Below are 15667 nucleotides of genomic sequence, written 5' to 3' on the forward strand. Positions count from 1 at the left end.
TACAGAGAAACTACAGCTCAAAAATGAACATGTTGTACTGTTTGTTTAATCCTTACAAAAGCCAAATTGTTAATGATGATAACATTAATAATAATAACAATAATAATAATAATAGTTGTGGTTTTATGAAGCGGTTTATGGCTGTAGCTTCATAATTATTAGACTCTCTACAAGAAACAACATATTTCCCTAAATGCTATTTAATATAAACAGGTTTATCTTCCACCCACAATTTGCTAGCTTGTGTTTTTCTGTTTACACTTACACATGAATCATTCAAATAAAAACATTAAAAATACTCTAATGAAAAAGCATAAATCCAATACAGCAGTTATCATCAATACAAACATGTATTAGGTCTCTACTAATAAAACTTGTAGGTTGTAAACGTGGCTGAGGAGCAGCAGTGAATCGATATAAATGTAAATTAAGGTGAATCGTAAAAACAGTGTGACAGATATCCAGTCTTATTTCTTACATTTCAAATTTGATCTTGACATTAATCCAACAGCAACTTTAAGCCAAGCTGTGAAGCAATTCTAGTTTTTTCTGGTGGGTTTGGGACAAAATGTAATTTCCAGGTAATCACACCAACCTTGTGAGGACTTCCGGTCGGGATTTGTGGACTCTGGGTTTTTTTTCCCACCCCCAACATTGAAGGCTGTGGATGGGTCACATGTGAGGAGGTGGAGGCGGCTGGGGAGGAAGCAGCAGCGCCACCTGGTGGTAAAATAACTGATCACATGTGAGTCATCTTCAGTATAAAGCTGCAGTCTGTCAGTGTTAATTTACTTGATGTGAAATCCAAACGACTACATTTCCATTAGCAGCTTGTATGTTAAACATTTACCATACAGTTGTTTATAATCAGTGAATATTATAACAATCATTTCTATTGGCAGATGAGTAATCGTTCACTTACCAGTAGCAAACTTCTATTTATCACAATTAAGCAACAGTCACACTTAAAACAAGAATTTATGAAAAGATTAAATGGACTCTGATTAACCTTTTATGACAAAAAGAACCAGTTTAATCTGTTATTCAGTTTACACTCAAAACTAGTTACAATCGAGTAATATTAAATATATTGTTTGTTATTTCATTTTGACGTTTGTTAGACTTTCTAAATATCGTCACATTAATTAAATTCACACACTAATTGGCAATAATATGTAAATCAAAGGCACTTGCTTCACACATAATATTACTGAGGAGCCATTTAACATGGTTTGTGTTTGTGAGCAGAAATGGAGCAATGATAAACAGGAACATGTGGAGTCCATTGCAAACTGCTGGACAACTTCTTCTTCATTTCCAACATTAAAACTAATTTACGTTAGGTATGTTTGTTTCTGTTTGCTCACTGCCCGGTTATGAACTCCTCACCAATGAGCCAGCTAACCTCTTCTCTGCCTGTAGAGACAACAAAATAAATAAAAGAAAAATCTGGATAGCTCTGTTTTGATGGTTTTAGCTTCACTTCTGAAACTGCTATAGCTAGCAGCTAGCCCCCCCTGTTGGCCAAAACAAGCATAAGTTAAACGTCTGGTCACTCTAATATAAGATAGATGTGGGGTTCAGTGTCTTGCCCAAGGGCAAAAGAGCCGGGAATTGAACTGGCAGCCCTGCCGTTAGTGGCAGCTTCAACAGCTCTGATCCACAGAGTCTTTCTTGTGTGTTAGTCGGTGGTTTGTGAGGTGCTGCAGGAGCCTGAAGCTCCTCTGGCAGTGTTCACACGCAAACGGCCTCTCGTCTGTGTGGATGCGCGTGTGTTTGGTGAGGTTGCTCTTGTGGTTAAATTGCTTCCCGCAGTCTTTACAGTGAAAGGGTTTCTCCCCGGAGTGGATCAGCTGGTGCTTCTTCAAGTTCGACGCCTGGGAGAAGCACTTGCCGCACTGGGAGCAGCGGTGCGGTTTCTCCGACGTCTCTTCGCAGTCGTGATTGGTCAGCTCCGCCAGCTCGGCGAACTCCTGCCCGCACAGGGAGCAGCGCGGCGGTTTCACCTTGTGGCTGACCTGGTGAGCTTTCAGCGTGGACAGGTGGGAGTAGCCTTTCCCGCACAAGTCGCAGGTGTACGGTTTCTCCCCCGTGTGGCCGCGCTCGTGGATGACGAGATGCTGCAGGAGGCGGCAGCCCTTGCCGCAGTAAGAGCAGCTGTACGGTTTCTCCCCGGTGTGTATGATCTGGTGCTTCTTCAGGTTGTTCTTGTCACTGAAGGCCTTGTGGCACAGCGTGCATTTGAAGGGCTTCTCTCCGGTGTGGGTGTACTGGTGCGCCGCCAGCGACACCCGGATTCGAAACCGCTTCGAGCACAGCGTGCACTGGTACGGTTTCTCCCCCGTGTGGATGCGTTCGTGCTGCTTCAGCTTCACCAGCTGCTTGAAGCTTTTGGCGCAGTGGCTGCAGCTGTGCGGTCTCTCCTCAGAGTGACTGATCATGTGGATTTTGAGGTCTCCCCTCCTGGCGCAGGTCTTGCCACATTTCTCACATGTAAACTGTTTCTCCTTGGTGTGGATCAGCTGGTGCTCCTTCAGAGTTCCTTCCCTCCCAAACTGCTTTCCACACACCTTGCAGCTGAAAGCTTTCTCCCCAGTGTGGGTGAGTATGTGCTGTCGGAGGGTGTGCAACAAGTAGAAGCTCTTATTGCACTGTGTGCAGGTGTGACATCTTTTCCGTGGAGCCTCGTCAACTGTTTCTTTGCCCTCGCTGTTCTCTGTGTTCTCCTTGTGAACGCGTACATGCAGCTTCAAGTGCCGTTTAGTGCGAAACGTCAGGCTGCATCTCCTGCATGAAAAGGTCTCCTGCTCTGTCTGTTCGGACTCCGTCTGGCTAAGTTTACCTCCCGTCATGCTGCAGTGATGCCGCTGGTGTCTGACCAAGTTGCTCCTCCTCACGAAGGATTTCCCACAGTGCTCGCAGTGGAGAGATCGGGGCTCGGACACACTTTCCTGCAGGTTCTCTGCTCCACCTTCATTTGTCACAGACACAGGAGAAGGGATGGTAGCTTTAAAAAAAGAGAAAAGGGGGAAACACACAGTTAAAATACTTTTTTTCCCCCAGGGAGGACAGATGGAAAGAGAAAGTGGAAAGAAATAGCTTGAATATTTATAGTTTTTAGTTAGAACAAGTAGTTTTGAGTTTAGATCTTTAATTTTACAGAAACATTTACCTCTAGGTTCAGTCATTCCTCCATCTTCAGTCTCTTCCTCTGCCTCAGTGCCACGTTGCTCCGGTGTGGAGATGCGTTTCCGTCTACGTTGTGACTTTGCGTTGGTGCCCTCTCCTTCCTCCTGACACACCTCTGAATCACTGCTGGCATCACTCAGCATGGCTGATTTGAGGGATTCTGGTAGTTTGTAGTCCTGTATGAGCCACGTCACTCCATCTGAGCTGCCGCCATCCTCCTGAAACTCTAACAGTGTCCCATCAGCCCCTGCGTGACTTGGCTGAAGTTCTTTACCTTTAGCTTCCTCAGAGCTGAGGTCGCTGTCGTCACACTCCGGCACTTTTTCTTCTTTATATAAATTGATATCTGCTCCGAGGTCAGTGTGGCGCCACTCCTGGTGCTGATCCAGCTCCGAGTTTATCTGCCACGAATCATCAGAGTCGCTGTCTGCCTCCGGCGGCTCATCCTCCTCTTTTAACACGACCTCGATGCTGGTGTAACTCTGCTCTGCTGCCTGACGGACGATGTGACCGTTTGGTCCTGGAGTTTTCATACAGTCCACCAGGCGGACAGAGACCTCCCTCAGAGCGAGGACCGATGGCTCGTCTGAGGACACAGGAGGCAAAACGTGTTCATTTGCAAAACACAATTCACACACTGTCGCAGTTTCAAAGAGTTTCACAGCTTACGTAAAATGGAAGCACTAGGGCTGCTCAGTTGTTGCAAAAATCATAATCGAGGTTATTTTTGATCAATATTGAGATCATGATTATTATTTTTATTATAACATGATTTCTCATTGACACCACAGATTTATTGAACTGAAAAAAACTTGGTCTTTTTAACAGTGGTCTTTCTTCAAATTTAAATACAATTCAATGGGGAAATTAGTAAAAAAATTTATTTTAAAAATTAGATAAATAAAAAATAAAATATAATAACTTAATTTATACAATTAAATGTATAATATAACAATAAATTAGATCAAAATAAAGAAGATGAACTATGTTGTAACATTAGTGTACTTCCACAACCTACTGAAAAGTACTCAACATATATTCAGTATATAAAAATAATAAATGAGACCAAGATAAATGAGATCAAACATGTTGTAGTGCACTGCACCAACATATATTCAACATGTTGGTAAACTATATTCAACAACAACAACAGTGATTGGTCAGTTTAGGCCACTTCTGTTTTCTCCTACAGGTTTCTGATGCTGGTAGAAATTGCTGACATTGCAGACACCAGGTAAAGTTAAAGAAAAGACTCTAATTTGCTGCTTTTCAGAAACGCAACCTGATCATCCATCCAGAGCAATGAAGGCCAGAAAAAAAACAAACAAACCTCATCTGCCTCCGTCAGCTGCAGAAAGGGAACATGTGATGTTTAGTTTGAGACGGTTCGGTCTTGGCAGCTGCTCACCTTCTGGATCTTCCTTCACGGCTGGTCTCGGGTCAGCCAGTGTCTTCATAAAGTCCATCAGGTGGACCGACGGCTGCTTGGAGCCCAGCAGAGACAGGCTGCTGGTGGACGCCGCCATGATGCTCTCAGTCGCTTCAGTCGGTCAATGGACAAACCAACGAAACTGAAACACATCAGATTTAACATTGAAACGTATAAATAACAATAAAAAAATCACAGAGTGACAGACTGTGGCGAGTTTTCCCACATCGAAATAATGTGATTTCTGTTATGAATACGCTATTTTGTGAAGCTCTGTGTTTTGATAACATGCCTTCGGTGTGTCCTAGATGCTAACATTAGCTCCACCCAGCTCCTGCCCCACTTTAATCTCTTATCTTTTGGGGTTAAAGCAAATTGTAGCAACGCTTAAGTGAAATATCTCCATTACTTACCAAACGGAGTCCAATCATGTCTGTTCCCGGGCTAACGTTTGAGCTAAGCTGCTGCTGAAGACGAACCCCGGCTCGTTTAAACGTAATAAATAAATTCCACTTGTTTGTTTCGTGTTTTTTTTAGTTATAAAACCAGCTTCTTTTCCTTTCATGGCGGTACATTTGAAAGCGAAGCTACGAATAGTTAATTGTACGAGAGGAGAGAAAACTCCTGATTTGTTTGTTTTTCTTTCCGGGTTTCGTTGACGGACGTGTTCCGGTTAACCAATGGGCAAACGAGAGAAAGGAGAAGAGGCGGGATGATTTGAAGATTTAGCGCCAATCATGTTGCCGCCTGATCGCAAGTAGACGGCAGCCCATGTAGGACAAAAACATAAGAAACCGCGTTTTCCTAAAACCTCCCGGTTTTATTTGTTTAATTTCACGTTTATTAATGTCCGCTTAAAATTACATTTATTAACTTGTCTATCATTAATTTTATGTTTTTTCTATGATAACTTTTGAGTAGTGTGATGTTTTTTGTTCTTTTCCTCATGTACAAGTAAATTTCTTAGCTACTTGAACTTTATTTGATTATCCTAATTCCATGGTACTTTTTTCTGTGTATTCTATTTATGTATTCATTCTATAATTTACATCTACAACATTTGAGAAGAGAATATTGTACTTTTTAATTCCACTACATTTATAGTTACATTTTACATTAAGATTTTACACACAAAACATACGATACATTTATATAGTAAGAGGTTTTGTTATAATTCAAATTGCCCAACACTATATACATTTGGTACTTTTACTTCAGTGTCAAAAAAGTCTTAATTCTTCTTCTGCTCTTCCTCAGTTTTATGTAAAGAAGATTTATGATTTTGAAAATTGACCTACAATTGGTATAGTCTACTTGTTTAGAGTAAAATGAGATAAGAGAAACTTCATATTGATATCACGCTGGAATTTTATGACACAGCAGGAAAAGTAAAACAATAACCGAAGTATTGTATATGAATGTCAGACACCATAAATAACCAGAATATTATATACATGTACAACTACTATATGTAGCATAAAGTGTAGAAAAATATTAAACCTGTAGAAAAATAGACACACAGGAAACTGAGAAGAACAAAAACAGATTCAATACAACTTGGATGTGCAAAGACAAAAATAAGAAATGAAAGAAAATAAAACAAACTGCAAGAAAGATGTGCATAAAATTATACAGTGAAAAAAACAAAGTAAAAGTTATTTAAACTTATGTACTATACATCTCTGTCCTCTGTGTATCTTGTCTGTATTCGCCACTAGATGGAGCCACATGATAAGTTTGTGTCCTCTGCGGCTGTCGTCATCTTCACACTTGGTTTCATTGAACTGATGTGATCGTTAAAAAAAGGAAAGTTTAGCTTCAGGACATACTGTTTAAAAAAATACAATGAGAAAAGCTGCGTGTTTGGATTTGTAAATGCACAGGAACTGCCTGTGGTGAAGCATTAACACAACGTACATGTCAGTGTTCACACGGAAACAAAGCATCTGTCCATCAGTGTTAACAGCTCAGCGTGACACAAATATTTCTCTGCTGAGATAAAAAAAGAAAAAAAAAAGAAGAAGCCTGAAATAGATTCTGAGCCTCAAAGAGAAAAGACATCCTGATGTCCTCAGGCTGATAGCGGATAAAGACTCAAACAATCGTTATAAAACTGCAAGACCAATGACACACACACTTGAGCACAAACACACACACACACATATACCTATAGATACATACGCCCACGAACACACAAATCCACAGACTGGATAATTTGCTCTTTTGAAGATGGACATTTTTTCAAATGCCTTTGAAGTGAGTTTTCCTGATGTTGTTGGTTTGTGAGCCTCAGTTAATCGACTCAGTTATTTCAAATTCAAAGTTTCCCCCTTTTCTTTGTATATAACAGATGAACACATGATGTAGAAATGTGGAATCGGCCCGGGCACGGCGAGTGAAGAGCCATATCAGTGTGTCTTTAATCCTCTGAGCTGCTGTTACAGTTACAACGACCTCCGAGGCAGCTTGAGTGCTCACTTCCTGTTTTCCGGTTGGTTTGCACTTCAACAACACATCAAGTCACATTTCAAATGAGTGTGTTGGTGCAGAAAAGCTCCTAAGACCTGGTCCAATCGTAATCACAGTACAGTATGTAATCCAGGTGGGGGAGGTTCATTATCTTTTCTTTTGAATTATTTTGGTTTTTTGCTTGAAGCAGTCAAATATTAAATTACATTAAAAACATTACATTACAAAAAATTGATGCATATTCTCAGATCTACTTTTACAGAAACGCCAATTTTTTTGTCATACACTACAGGCTACACCTGTGGAACTATTCTTCCACAGGAGAATGCATAATTTGTCTAAAACGATCTGAATCATCATTAAAACTAAAATTATCTCCTTGTGCTTGTATCCCTCCGCCACTAGTTTCAGGTTACATCCCTGTTTACCAAGAGTCATATAAAACATTAACCATTTGTCTGAAACATAAACATGTCCTTGTGTCTTTAAACCCCCAAATTCTCAGAAATACTATTGAGGATATGAGCGTGGTTTCCTCGGTGGCAGCTGTGGTCGTGGGTCGTCCCTGTTGTGAAACCACTGGTCGGGCTGGAGAGCTGGTTGTGTAAGGGTTAAAATATACTGTAGCACCATTTGCTTTAAATCTGGCTTTAAGATTGTTGAATGTTGGAGATGTGAAGCGTTCCATATTTATTTTCCTCATCAGGCCCTTTAGAAATTATGATGTTTTTGATGTTGATGTGGACGGTATTTACACTTCAGAAAACTAGTAATTATTGTAACTCCCACATGACATGAACGCAGCGCGCCGTATTCAGAACGTGTCACCAAAGCAGCAGCAGGGCTAAAAAAGAAAACCTGAAAATGAAATGATTGAAGTCGCCCAAATGACTGCGACAGCTTCCTCGTGTTTTTGAAAGGTTTGATGAAGGACTTGATGTTGCGTTGATAGTTTCTCCTGAACACTGAGGTAAATCAATTCACCTTATATATAGTTCTGCTGCATTTATGGCTTCTGAGAAAAGAAAACATCTTCTTCAAATGATTCATATCTACATCTAATTTTTATTTTTCATTTCAGTCCTGTCCTCTGGAGCAGATTTCTGTTATGGGACATAGAGAATCCTGCCTTGTGGTATCAGTGCACTGCACTCTTTCATTTTCTTTAAGCTACCACAATCAATCACAGTAAACACAACGCCTTTATTTGCTTTGTAGAGTTTCTGATTCATTTCTTTGACAGGCAGCGGAGCAAAATTAATGCAGCAGTATTGGACAGAGATAAGATTTTGTGCTGATGGTGGCACTTTATTATTCATCTTATAAGGACATGAACAAATGAACCAAATCATCCGATAGTTGTTTTCACTCAGAACCCAAAACGTCAACCTCATGATGGCGCTAGAGAAACAGTCAGGGAATCAACAAAGTCGGTAGTATTCATCCTCTTGGAACAGTGAATGCTTATGCCAAAGTTTGTGTACATCCATCCATAATTTATCTTCTAGGGGCCGTGAATGTCAGGAGCAAATTTCATGACAATTCTTCCAGTGATTGTCAAGATATTTCAGTCTGAGCCTGGTGATGTGGCGCAAGAGGAAAAGGCCAGGGCATCACCAAACTCACCGGGATTCAACCTCTGGGGACCATGAATGTCTGAGCCAGAATTCATGACAATCCTTCCAATTCAATATGGACCAAAGTGACTCATCAATGGCCTTTCCATCCGTAGAGCTATGTTGCTAGCATAGCTGAAGAAGAGCTGGTTGTTAGCAGCAGCTAAGCTAAGCTCGTTGCCTTTTTCTCCACAGTCATCAAACAAACACCACTGGGCGAGTTTGGGAGCACGTGTAAAGGACAGGGGTAAAACTTTCTGTAAGACTCTCCCTGGGACGCTGATCCAGTTCTGCATTTCACTCTAAAATCTGCATTCATCACTTCCTGCGTGGAGCAGATTTCCCATCGGCGTAAACACCACACACCTAAATCTCTTTGGCAAACAGAGCGGCTCTCCTGCGTCTCAATTAGAGAGGATGATGTTTTAGTCGCAGCCCCAGCTGCTGAGAAAACTTTTATAGAAAACTCTTGGAACACGTTGATGTAAAACACAAGGAAGCTCCAGTTCAGCTCATTGTTGCGTTCTGACTTCCAAACTTCAAATTATGAATATTTTTTATCTAATTTTCTGATACTAACGTTTCAGAACCAAAATGATAAAACTATAAACTGGCCAGAATATAAACATATTTTCTCTAGAGGATACGCTTGAAAACTTAAAGGTCACTCAATAAAAGTTGTCTCATGTACTTTTCCTTAACTTTTACTTTGAGATGTACGAAAAGTTTTCTTTCATTTACTTGCAGTCTGTGATACTTTGGAGCCCAGGAGGTGTCATAGATTTTTTTAATTTCATGCACTATAAATAATAATTAGTGCCCTTGAGTTTTGATAACTTTTTGTGCCGTTAGTCTCAGCATGTTTGCTCCCCATGCTTATTATTGATTGGTTCACAGACTCAGGTATGTGCATATCCTTTGGTTTTGGCTGTTATGTGCCTCAGGGTCGGGAGCCTCGTAAAGGTCGTCTTCGTCGTCCTTCTCAAACTTCAGGCTAACTCCAAAGGCATTTGATGCTCTCTATCAGAAAGCTGGAGGTAAAATAAACAGTATGATGTGAAAATCAAGAAAACAAATGAGTAATCTGATTAAATCAGTGTGTGGTCCCTGGAGATGGGAGAGTTTTCGATGAAAACAGTTCATTATTGTCGTCCGACTCGATCACACAAACCACCAAGAGAAGAGATATTCTTCCTTTTAAAATAGAAATGTTTGAACTCACTTTTTAGTATTCACTCTGTAAGCTGCGTCTGCAGTGGCTCAACATTTTGACCTCAATTTCACATATTCCCCAGCGAACGTTTAGAGCGCACACACACAAATACACACAGGCCTTCCTCGCCCCCGGTGCAATGCAAGATTACAGAGGTTTACATCCCCATCCTCCACCATCAAAACCCTTTTACAAGTTAATACCTCAGGTGCACACAAGCTTCAACACACATGCACAAACACACACAACTGGCAGGTCAGCATTTGCACACAAATTGCCTGGTCGATTTGTGTGGTTTGGTGAAGCCCAGGAGGATTCCGGTCGGCCGAGGTTTCATTTGGAGGAACGGCGACATGTTTGCAGGGAGAGAAAGTCGCAACGGGGAAATCTCTTCTGCCTCCCGATCATGTGAAGAACACACTTGAGAGAGTCTCAGGTTGTCCTCTTCAATCCCCGTCGTTCTCACCTTCTGTCGCGGTTCTGTCGCTGTAGAGAGGAAGTAGAGGAAGGTAGAGGCGTGCAGCGTCGAGCAGGTCGATCAATACTTCAGTATTCATTGTTTTCAGTTTCCTGCAGTAATATTCAGTATTTATTATTACAAGCAAGGAGGAGTGAACATGAGCTTATGTGGACTGAAAGGTAACTCAGTGATTGGTCGGTTTGGTGATGTCATCCTGCAGGTTTGGGTCCGACAGCATTTTATCTAATATGAATCGGGGAGGAAAGTATCTTATCAAAGCCGAATCTTGTCAAATCTCTTCGGGAATCTCATTAAGTATTTACAATTTTTAAGTAAAAGACTGTTTAAAAAATGATCAAGTTAGAGAAGGAGGGGCCAGAAAAGCCCGCCAGTCACCCAGGGGCCCCAAAACTGCCAGATTTCCGAACTGAAATTCTTATTTAAAATTCATATTTCTTATGTTAGTCCTCCCTCCATCTCAGTATCCCCTCCCTTTATCTCTGTTCCCTCCTCCCTTTCCTCTTTTTCATTTCCTCCTCACTCCATCTGTTTCTATCTTTCTTCGCCGACTTGCCCCCCCCCCCCTCCCTTCCCCCCTCCATTTCCTCCGCCCCTCGGATGCTAATTGGCTTCTGATGCATTTTTAATGTCCAGCCACTGAGCCCGCGGCCTGCCTGCCAATGTGTGTGTGGCAGATAAATTGAATTTGTGAATCGCTTGTGTCACTGTTTGTACAATGTCAAATGTGCAATAATCATGTTTTTGTGTTTGTATTTGTACCGCTGTGTGAGCACGCAGGTGGATGTGCGTCTGTGCGGCTGTTTGCATGTTTTCATGCGTAATTTTGTCACAGGAAGTCAATTTGTACTCTTCCTTTCTTGCGTCGTTCCACGCTCCCGGAGGACGCCTTAATGGCAAACCGAGCGAGCTGGCTAACAGGAAGTGAGACAGGAGAGTTTCTTGTCCACAGTTGATATTTTTGTGGCGAGCAGCTTTTCCCCAAACTGTTTGATTTTAGCTTGAGCTTCATTAAAATCAACTCGCAGCGTTCCTGTTGCTGCCAGCAAACTGGGTCACTCGTGTGTGTGTGTGTGTGTGTGTGTTTGTGTGTGTGTGTGTGTGTGTGTGTTTTCATACCAAATTGTCCTTAAAGGGGGAGAAACATGAAGTAAATCCTCCATAGTCAGAATCAGTCTCTAAAAATTACAATGTTTGTGTGACAGTGCACAAAATGACAAGAAGAAGCGAAGTCAGCTGATGTCGTCGAGGTCCGTGTGGATGGACGGGTCCGAAAAATGTTCAACTTTAAAGGAGCTATATGTGAGTTTTCCTATTGCTACATCGTTAACGTTAGCATTAGAATAAAATATTCAACTTTACAGCAGAAATAAACATGTTTACAGCCTGGTACAAAAACAGTTTTGGTCTCTACAGCTGATTTCCTCCTTCATGACACCTGTTTATATAACTCACCTGTTTACATTTTATTAAGGACTAAAGTTATGGAGGATTGTGGGTGTGGCCTCTTTGAGTTAAAGGTGGGTGAGCATATGCTCTCCACAAAGTCTCAGCTCTACACATGTCCCACCTCTTCGTGAGAGTGAGGGGCGGAGTCTGGCACTGCCAAGATGGCGACGGTGGAGCAGCTCGCTGTGAGCTTCAACACCGCTCTTCAGAAACCCGTGGGTGATGTCATGAAGGCTACGTCCATCTTCATTTACTGTCTCATTCCTCTCTGCCTGAATTCAAAGTGTGGTCATGGATGTGGATGCACATGGCAGTTGCTAGGTAATAAGGTTAAGATTCATATTTCTGCTACCAATCAAATAAAAGTAAAGGCATGGCCATTGGCCAATCGTCACTGTTTGTTTAGAGACACAGGATTGGACATAATCAGGAAGAAAACAGAATATAGGTAGAAGGAAAGTACATTCATGTCCCAGGCAAGAATAATAACTTTTATATCAACTATTGAATTTATTAATGATGATTAAAAGGCTGCTCACTGGATAATGGTTCTGATGATTATGCTGTACAGGTTTTTGTTTCCCAGGAAATTAAACAGAGAAAAGCAATTTTTAATATTAAACACAAGAGTTGTTCAAGTGTAAAAAATATGTAAGAGCAACACAATAAAGCCTCAATGTAAGATTTCTCACACACACACACACACACACACACACACACACACACACACACACACACACACACATTAATATCATAAAAATCAGTGTGAGAAATATTCAAGAATAATTAATGGGAGCATCTTCCTGCCTCATTCATCTTCCCTCTGTCACATACACAGTTTGCAAGACTAATTAATTTCCTTCTTTTTGGAACTGTACGTACAAACCGCCCTGCTTTCAAAAGGTTTTATACATCTGATGCCACACACACACACACACACACACACACACACACACACACACACACACACACACACACACACACACACACACACACACACACACACACAGTTCATTAACCAGCTGCAGATCCTCCCACATATTCAAGCTTACACTTACAGGATATATGCAGAAAAATTTACAGCAACTTTTCAGCCCTAGAAAAATAAAGAAATAAAGTAAAATAAATAAATTACAGGCTCGTTAAAGAAAGAAATGGATGAAGTTCAGAAGGAAACTGTTGTGTGTGAATATGAATCTGACTTCTGCTGGTCACACACAACCGAACTGCACACTCAGAACAAAACAGGTGTCTGGAGTGTGTGTGTGTGTGTGTGTGTGTGTGTGTGTGTGTGTGTGTGTGTGTGTGTGTGTGTCTGTGTGTGTGTGTGTGTAATGATTGGTGCGAGTGGAACAAGAAAAGAGATAGACAGGTACATTGCACAGTTAATTACAGTATTAATAGTAAAATGGTTTTAGTTTCCTACATTGTGTGTGTGTGTGTGTGTGTGTGCGAGAGAGAGAGAGAGACACTTTTGTTACCTGGAGGCCTTTCAGAAATAGTTTTACCATTTGTTTTTTCACGACTACCATTTTTAATCCTTTCTCTATACACATGGGTGTGTTTGTATTTAAATATGTGTGTGTGTGTGTGTGTGTGTGTGTGTGTGTGTGTGTCTAAGTGTGCGTGTGTGTGTCTAAGTGTGCGTGTAATGAGATCAGGGATTTCTGAGATAACCGTGCTGATCGAGCAGGTTTTTATATTTCAGGTATAAGGTAACGTTCCCTGATTTCACACATGGCTTCGCTTGATGTGAAGCAGCAGGCAGAGATGAGACGGCTCATACACACACACACACACACACACACACACACACACACACACATCTGCACTTCTGTACTTGTGAGGACCCTCACTGACACAATGCATTCGCTAGCCATTAATGCTAACCTTTAGCTAAAACTAAGTCTTAACAGACCTCAGTCCGACAAAATGTCCTCAATCTCCAAAATATTCAACCTGTATAAAAATATCCCCATTGTACAAAAAAATACTCTCATGTTCCATAAACTGTCTCACATTTAACAACTTTCCACACTACAAACAAATGTTACACAAATCTACTATTGTCTACGTGTTCCAGGAAAAACGCCCTAATTTCCCAATTCTCCTCAATTTCCTTCCTTTTTTAAAAAATGTCCACGTTTAATAAAACCTCTTACATCTTTAAAATATTTGCACCATCATGAATTTTTCTTTCAAAAATCTTCCCACTTTTAAACAGTCACTGTCTATAACTGACTAAATCTTACCTCCCAACTGTCCTCAGTGCTCTTACTCTGTAGAAATGTCTTAATTATCAAAACATGTTCTCACCTTTTAAAATTCTCATTCTCCAAAATGCTTCTTACCAATAAAAACATCCACACTTTATAGAAATGTTTTTTCACTTTCCAAAACGTTCTCATTTTTCACAAATGACTTTCAATTAGAAAAGAAAATGTCCCTGATTTCCAAAACCCTCCACACTTTCTCTTAAATTCAATTTTCAAGAAGTGTCTTCACTTTCTAAAAAAATGTCCCCAACTATTTAAAAATATTTTCACTTTCCAAAATGTCCTTGCTTTTGAAAAAAGTCCTCCCTCTCATAAAGTAGGGAGACCTTAAAATAACAGAACCACACCAGTGTTTCTTTATGCTGGAAACATTAACTAAAAGTGGGATCTTACATTACTGTGGCTGTTCTTTTAGCCATTAGTTTTATTTGATGTCACTATTAAAAGGCAAGACAATTTAAAGGATCAGTTCACACCAACTGTAAAAAAAAAAACTATTTTCTCACCTTGGCATCTATAACATATAATACTTGAAATTGTATTAAAGCAGCTTTGTGTGAAGTATCTTGGGTAATGTTGTGAAAAAGTGGAGCCAAGCTGACAGAAAAAATGAAGCTCCGATGAAGAAATGAATAAATAATAGAAATTCTAAACTCAAAAAGGTTCCAGGAAGACAGCGAGCATGGTCAAAGTTCAAAGACTTCTCCTGAATAATCTATGAGCCTTTCTTTTATTCACATGAAACCTACTGTGCTGTAATATGCTGAGCGAGATTTGGGCCTGAACATTCGTCCAGGGAGACGGGTTAATTCCCCACAGAGCGGCGCCAAGGTTGAAAGTCCAGTGCCAATAAAAAGAAACATTTTTAAAAAGTATGCTGCATCCTACATCATTATGACACAGGTGGTGGTTACAGTCTCTGGAAGATTTAATGATTTCACAGGGTACTGTGGGATTTGGATACAGACTCAGAATTTGCTTGAGCTCATCAATTATGAATGGCCTGAAGGGAAGAGCTCGGCAGACGAAAAATATAATCTTTTGACATCACATCTTTTCAGCGTTTCACCATTTATTGACTCAAAAACATTAGATTCAAAGCGTGACGCTACTTTTCATGAAGGTCGTATGAACAGAAACCACAACCTGAAACCGGGCAGAGTGAGAAATCCCAAAAGCTTTGATCAAACAGGTTCAATAAAATCCCAAAAGCTTCAAACAAGCTCAATAAAATCTTTGCATTATTGAAGATCTTTGAAGCTCGTCAGCCTGAAAAAAAAGAGAAAATTCAATTTGTTCCCGTTCTTCATTTTTAAAACTTTCTCCACTGCAAGAGCTCGGCAAAATATAACCATCGCTACATGTTGTGCGTCTATTTCCACTGTTCTGCACCAGTGTCGGGAACTAAGTTTGTGCAAAAGAATCTGGGCGTGGCTTCGAAGGTGATACTAAGTACGAGTTTCAGGTATTTTTAGGGGTTGGTGGCTGCGATGGAGTTCGATATCAGTCAAACGTTTCAATAAGGAGAAAAAAACACAGCAACAATGA

General features: G+C 40.7%; 1 protein-coding gene across 3 annotated transcripts; it reads right to left on the reverse strand.

Annotated features, from left to right (window-relative positions):
- Positions 1-331: 331 nt before the first annotated feature.
- Positions 332-5261, reverse strand: LOC130164622 (zinc finger protein 883-like). Of its 3 annotated transcripts, none has more exons than XM_056369474.1 (4): positions 5032-5261; positions 4598-4760; positions 3173-3775; positions 332-3007 (listed from the first exon to the last, which is right to left on the reverse strand). In XM_056369474.1, exons 2-4 carry the CDS (start codon positions 4713-4715, stop codon positions 1647-1649), a joined length of 2082 nt encoding a protein of 693 aa, XP_056225449.1. In that variant the 5' UTR covers positions 4716-4760; positions 5032-5261; the 3' UTR covers positions 332-1646. The 3 variants fall into 3 exon arrangements, with proteins under 3 accessions (XP_056225449.1, XP_056225450.1, XP_056225451.1); XM_056369475.1 differs by having other exon boundaries at positions 1009-2971; XM_056369476.1 differs by lacking the exon at positions 5032-5261 and having other exon boundaries at positions 1009-3007; positions 4520-4650.
- Between the last annotated feature and the right edge of the window lie 10406 nt (positions 5262-15667).

This window comes from Seriola aureovittata, chromosome 23 (genome assembly GCF_021018895.1).
Source record: "Seriola aureovittata isolate HTS-2021-v1 ecotype China chromosome 23, ASM2101889v1, whole genome shotgun sequence".
Classification (NCBI taxonomy): domain Eukaryota; kingdom Metazoa; phylum Chordata; class Actinopteri; order Carangiformes; family Carangidae; genus Seriola; species Seriola aureovittata.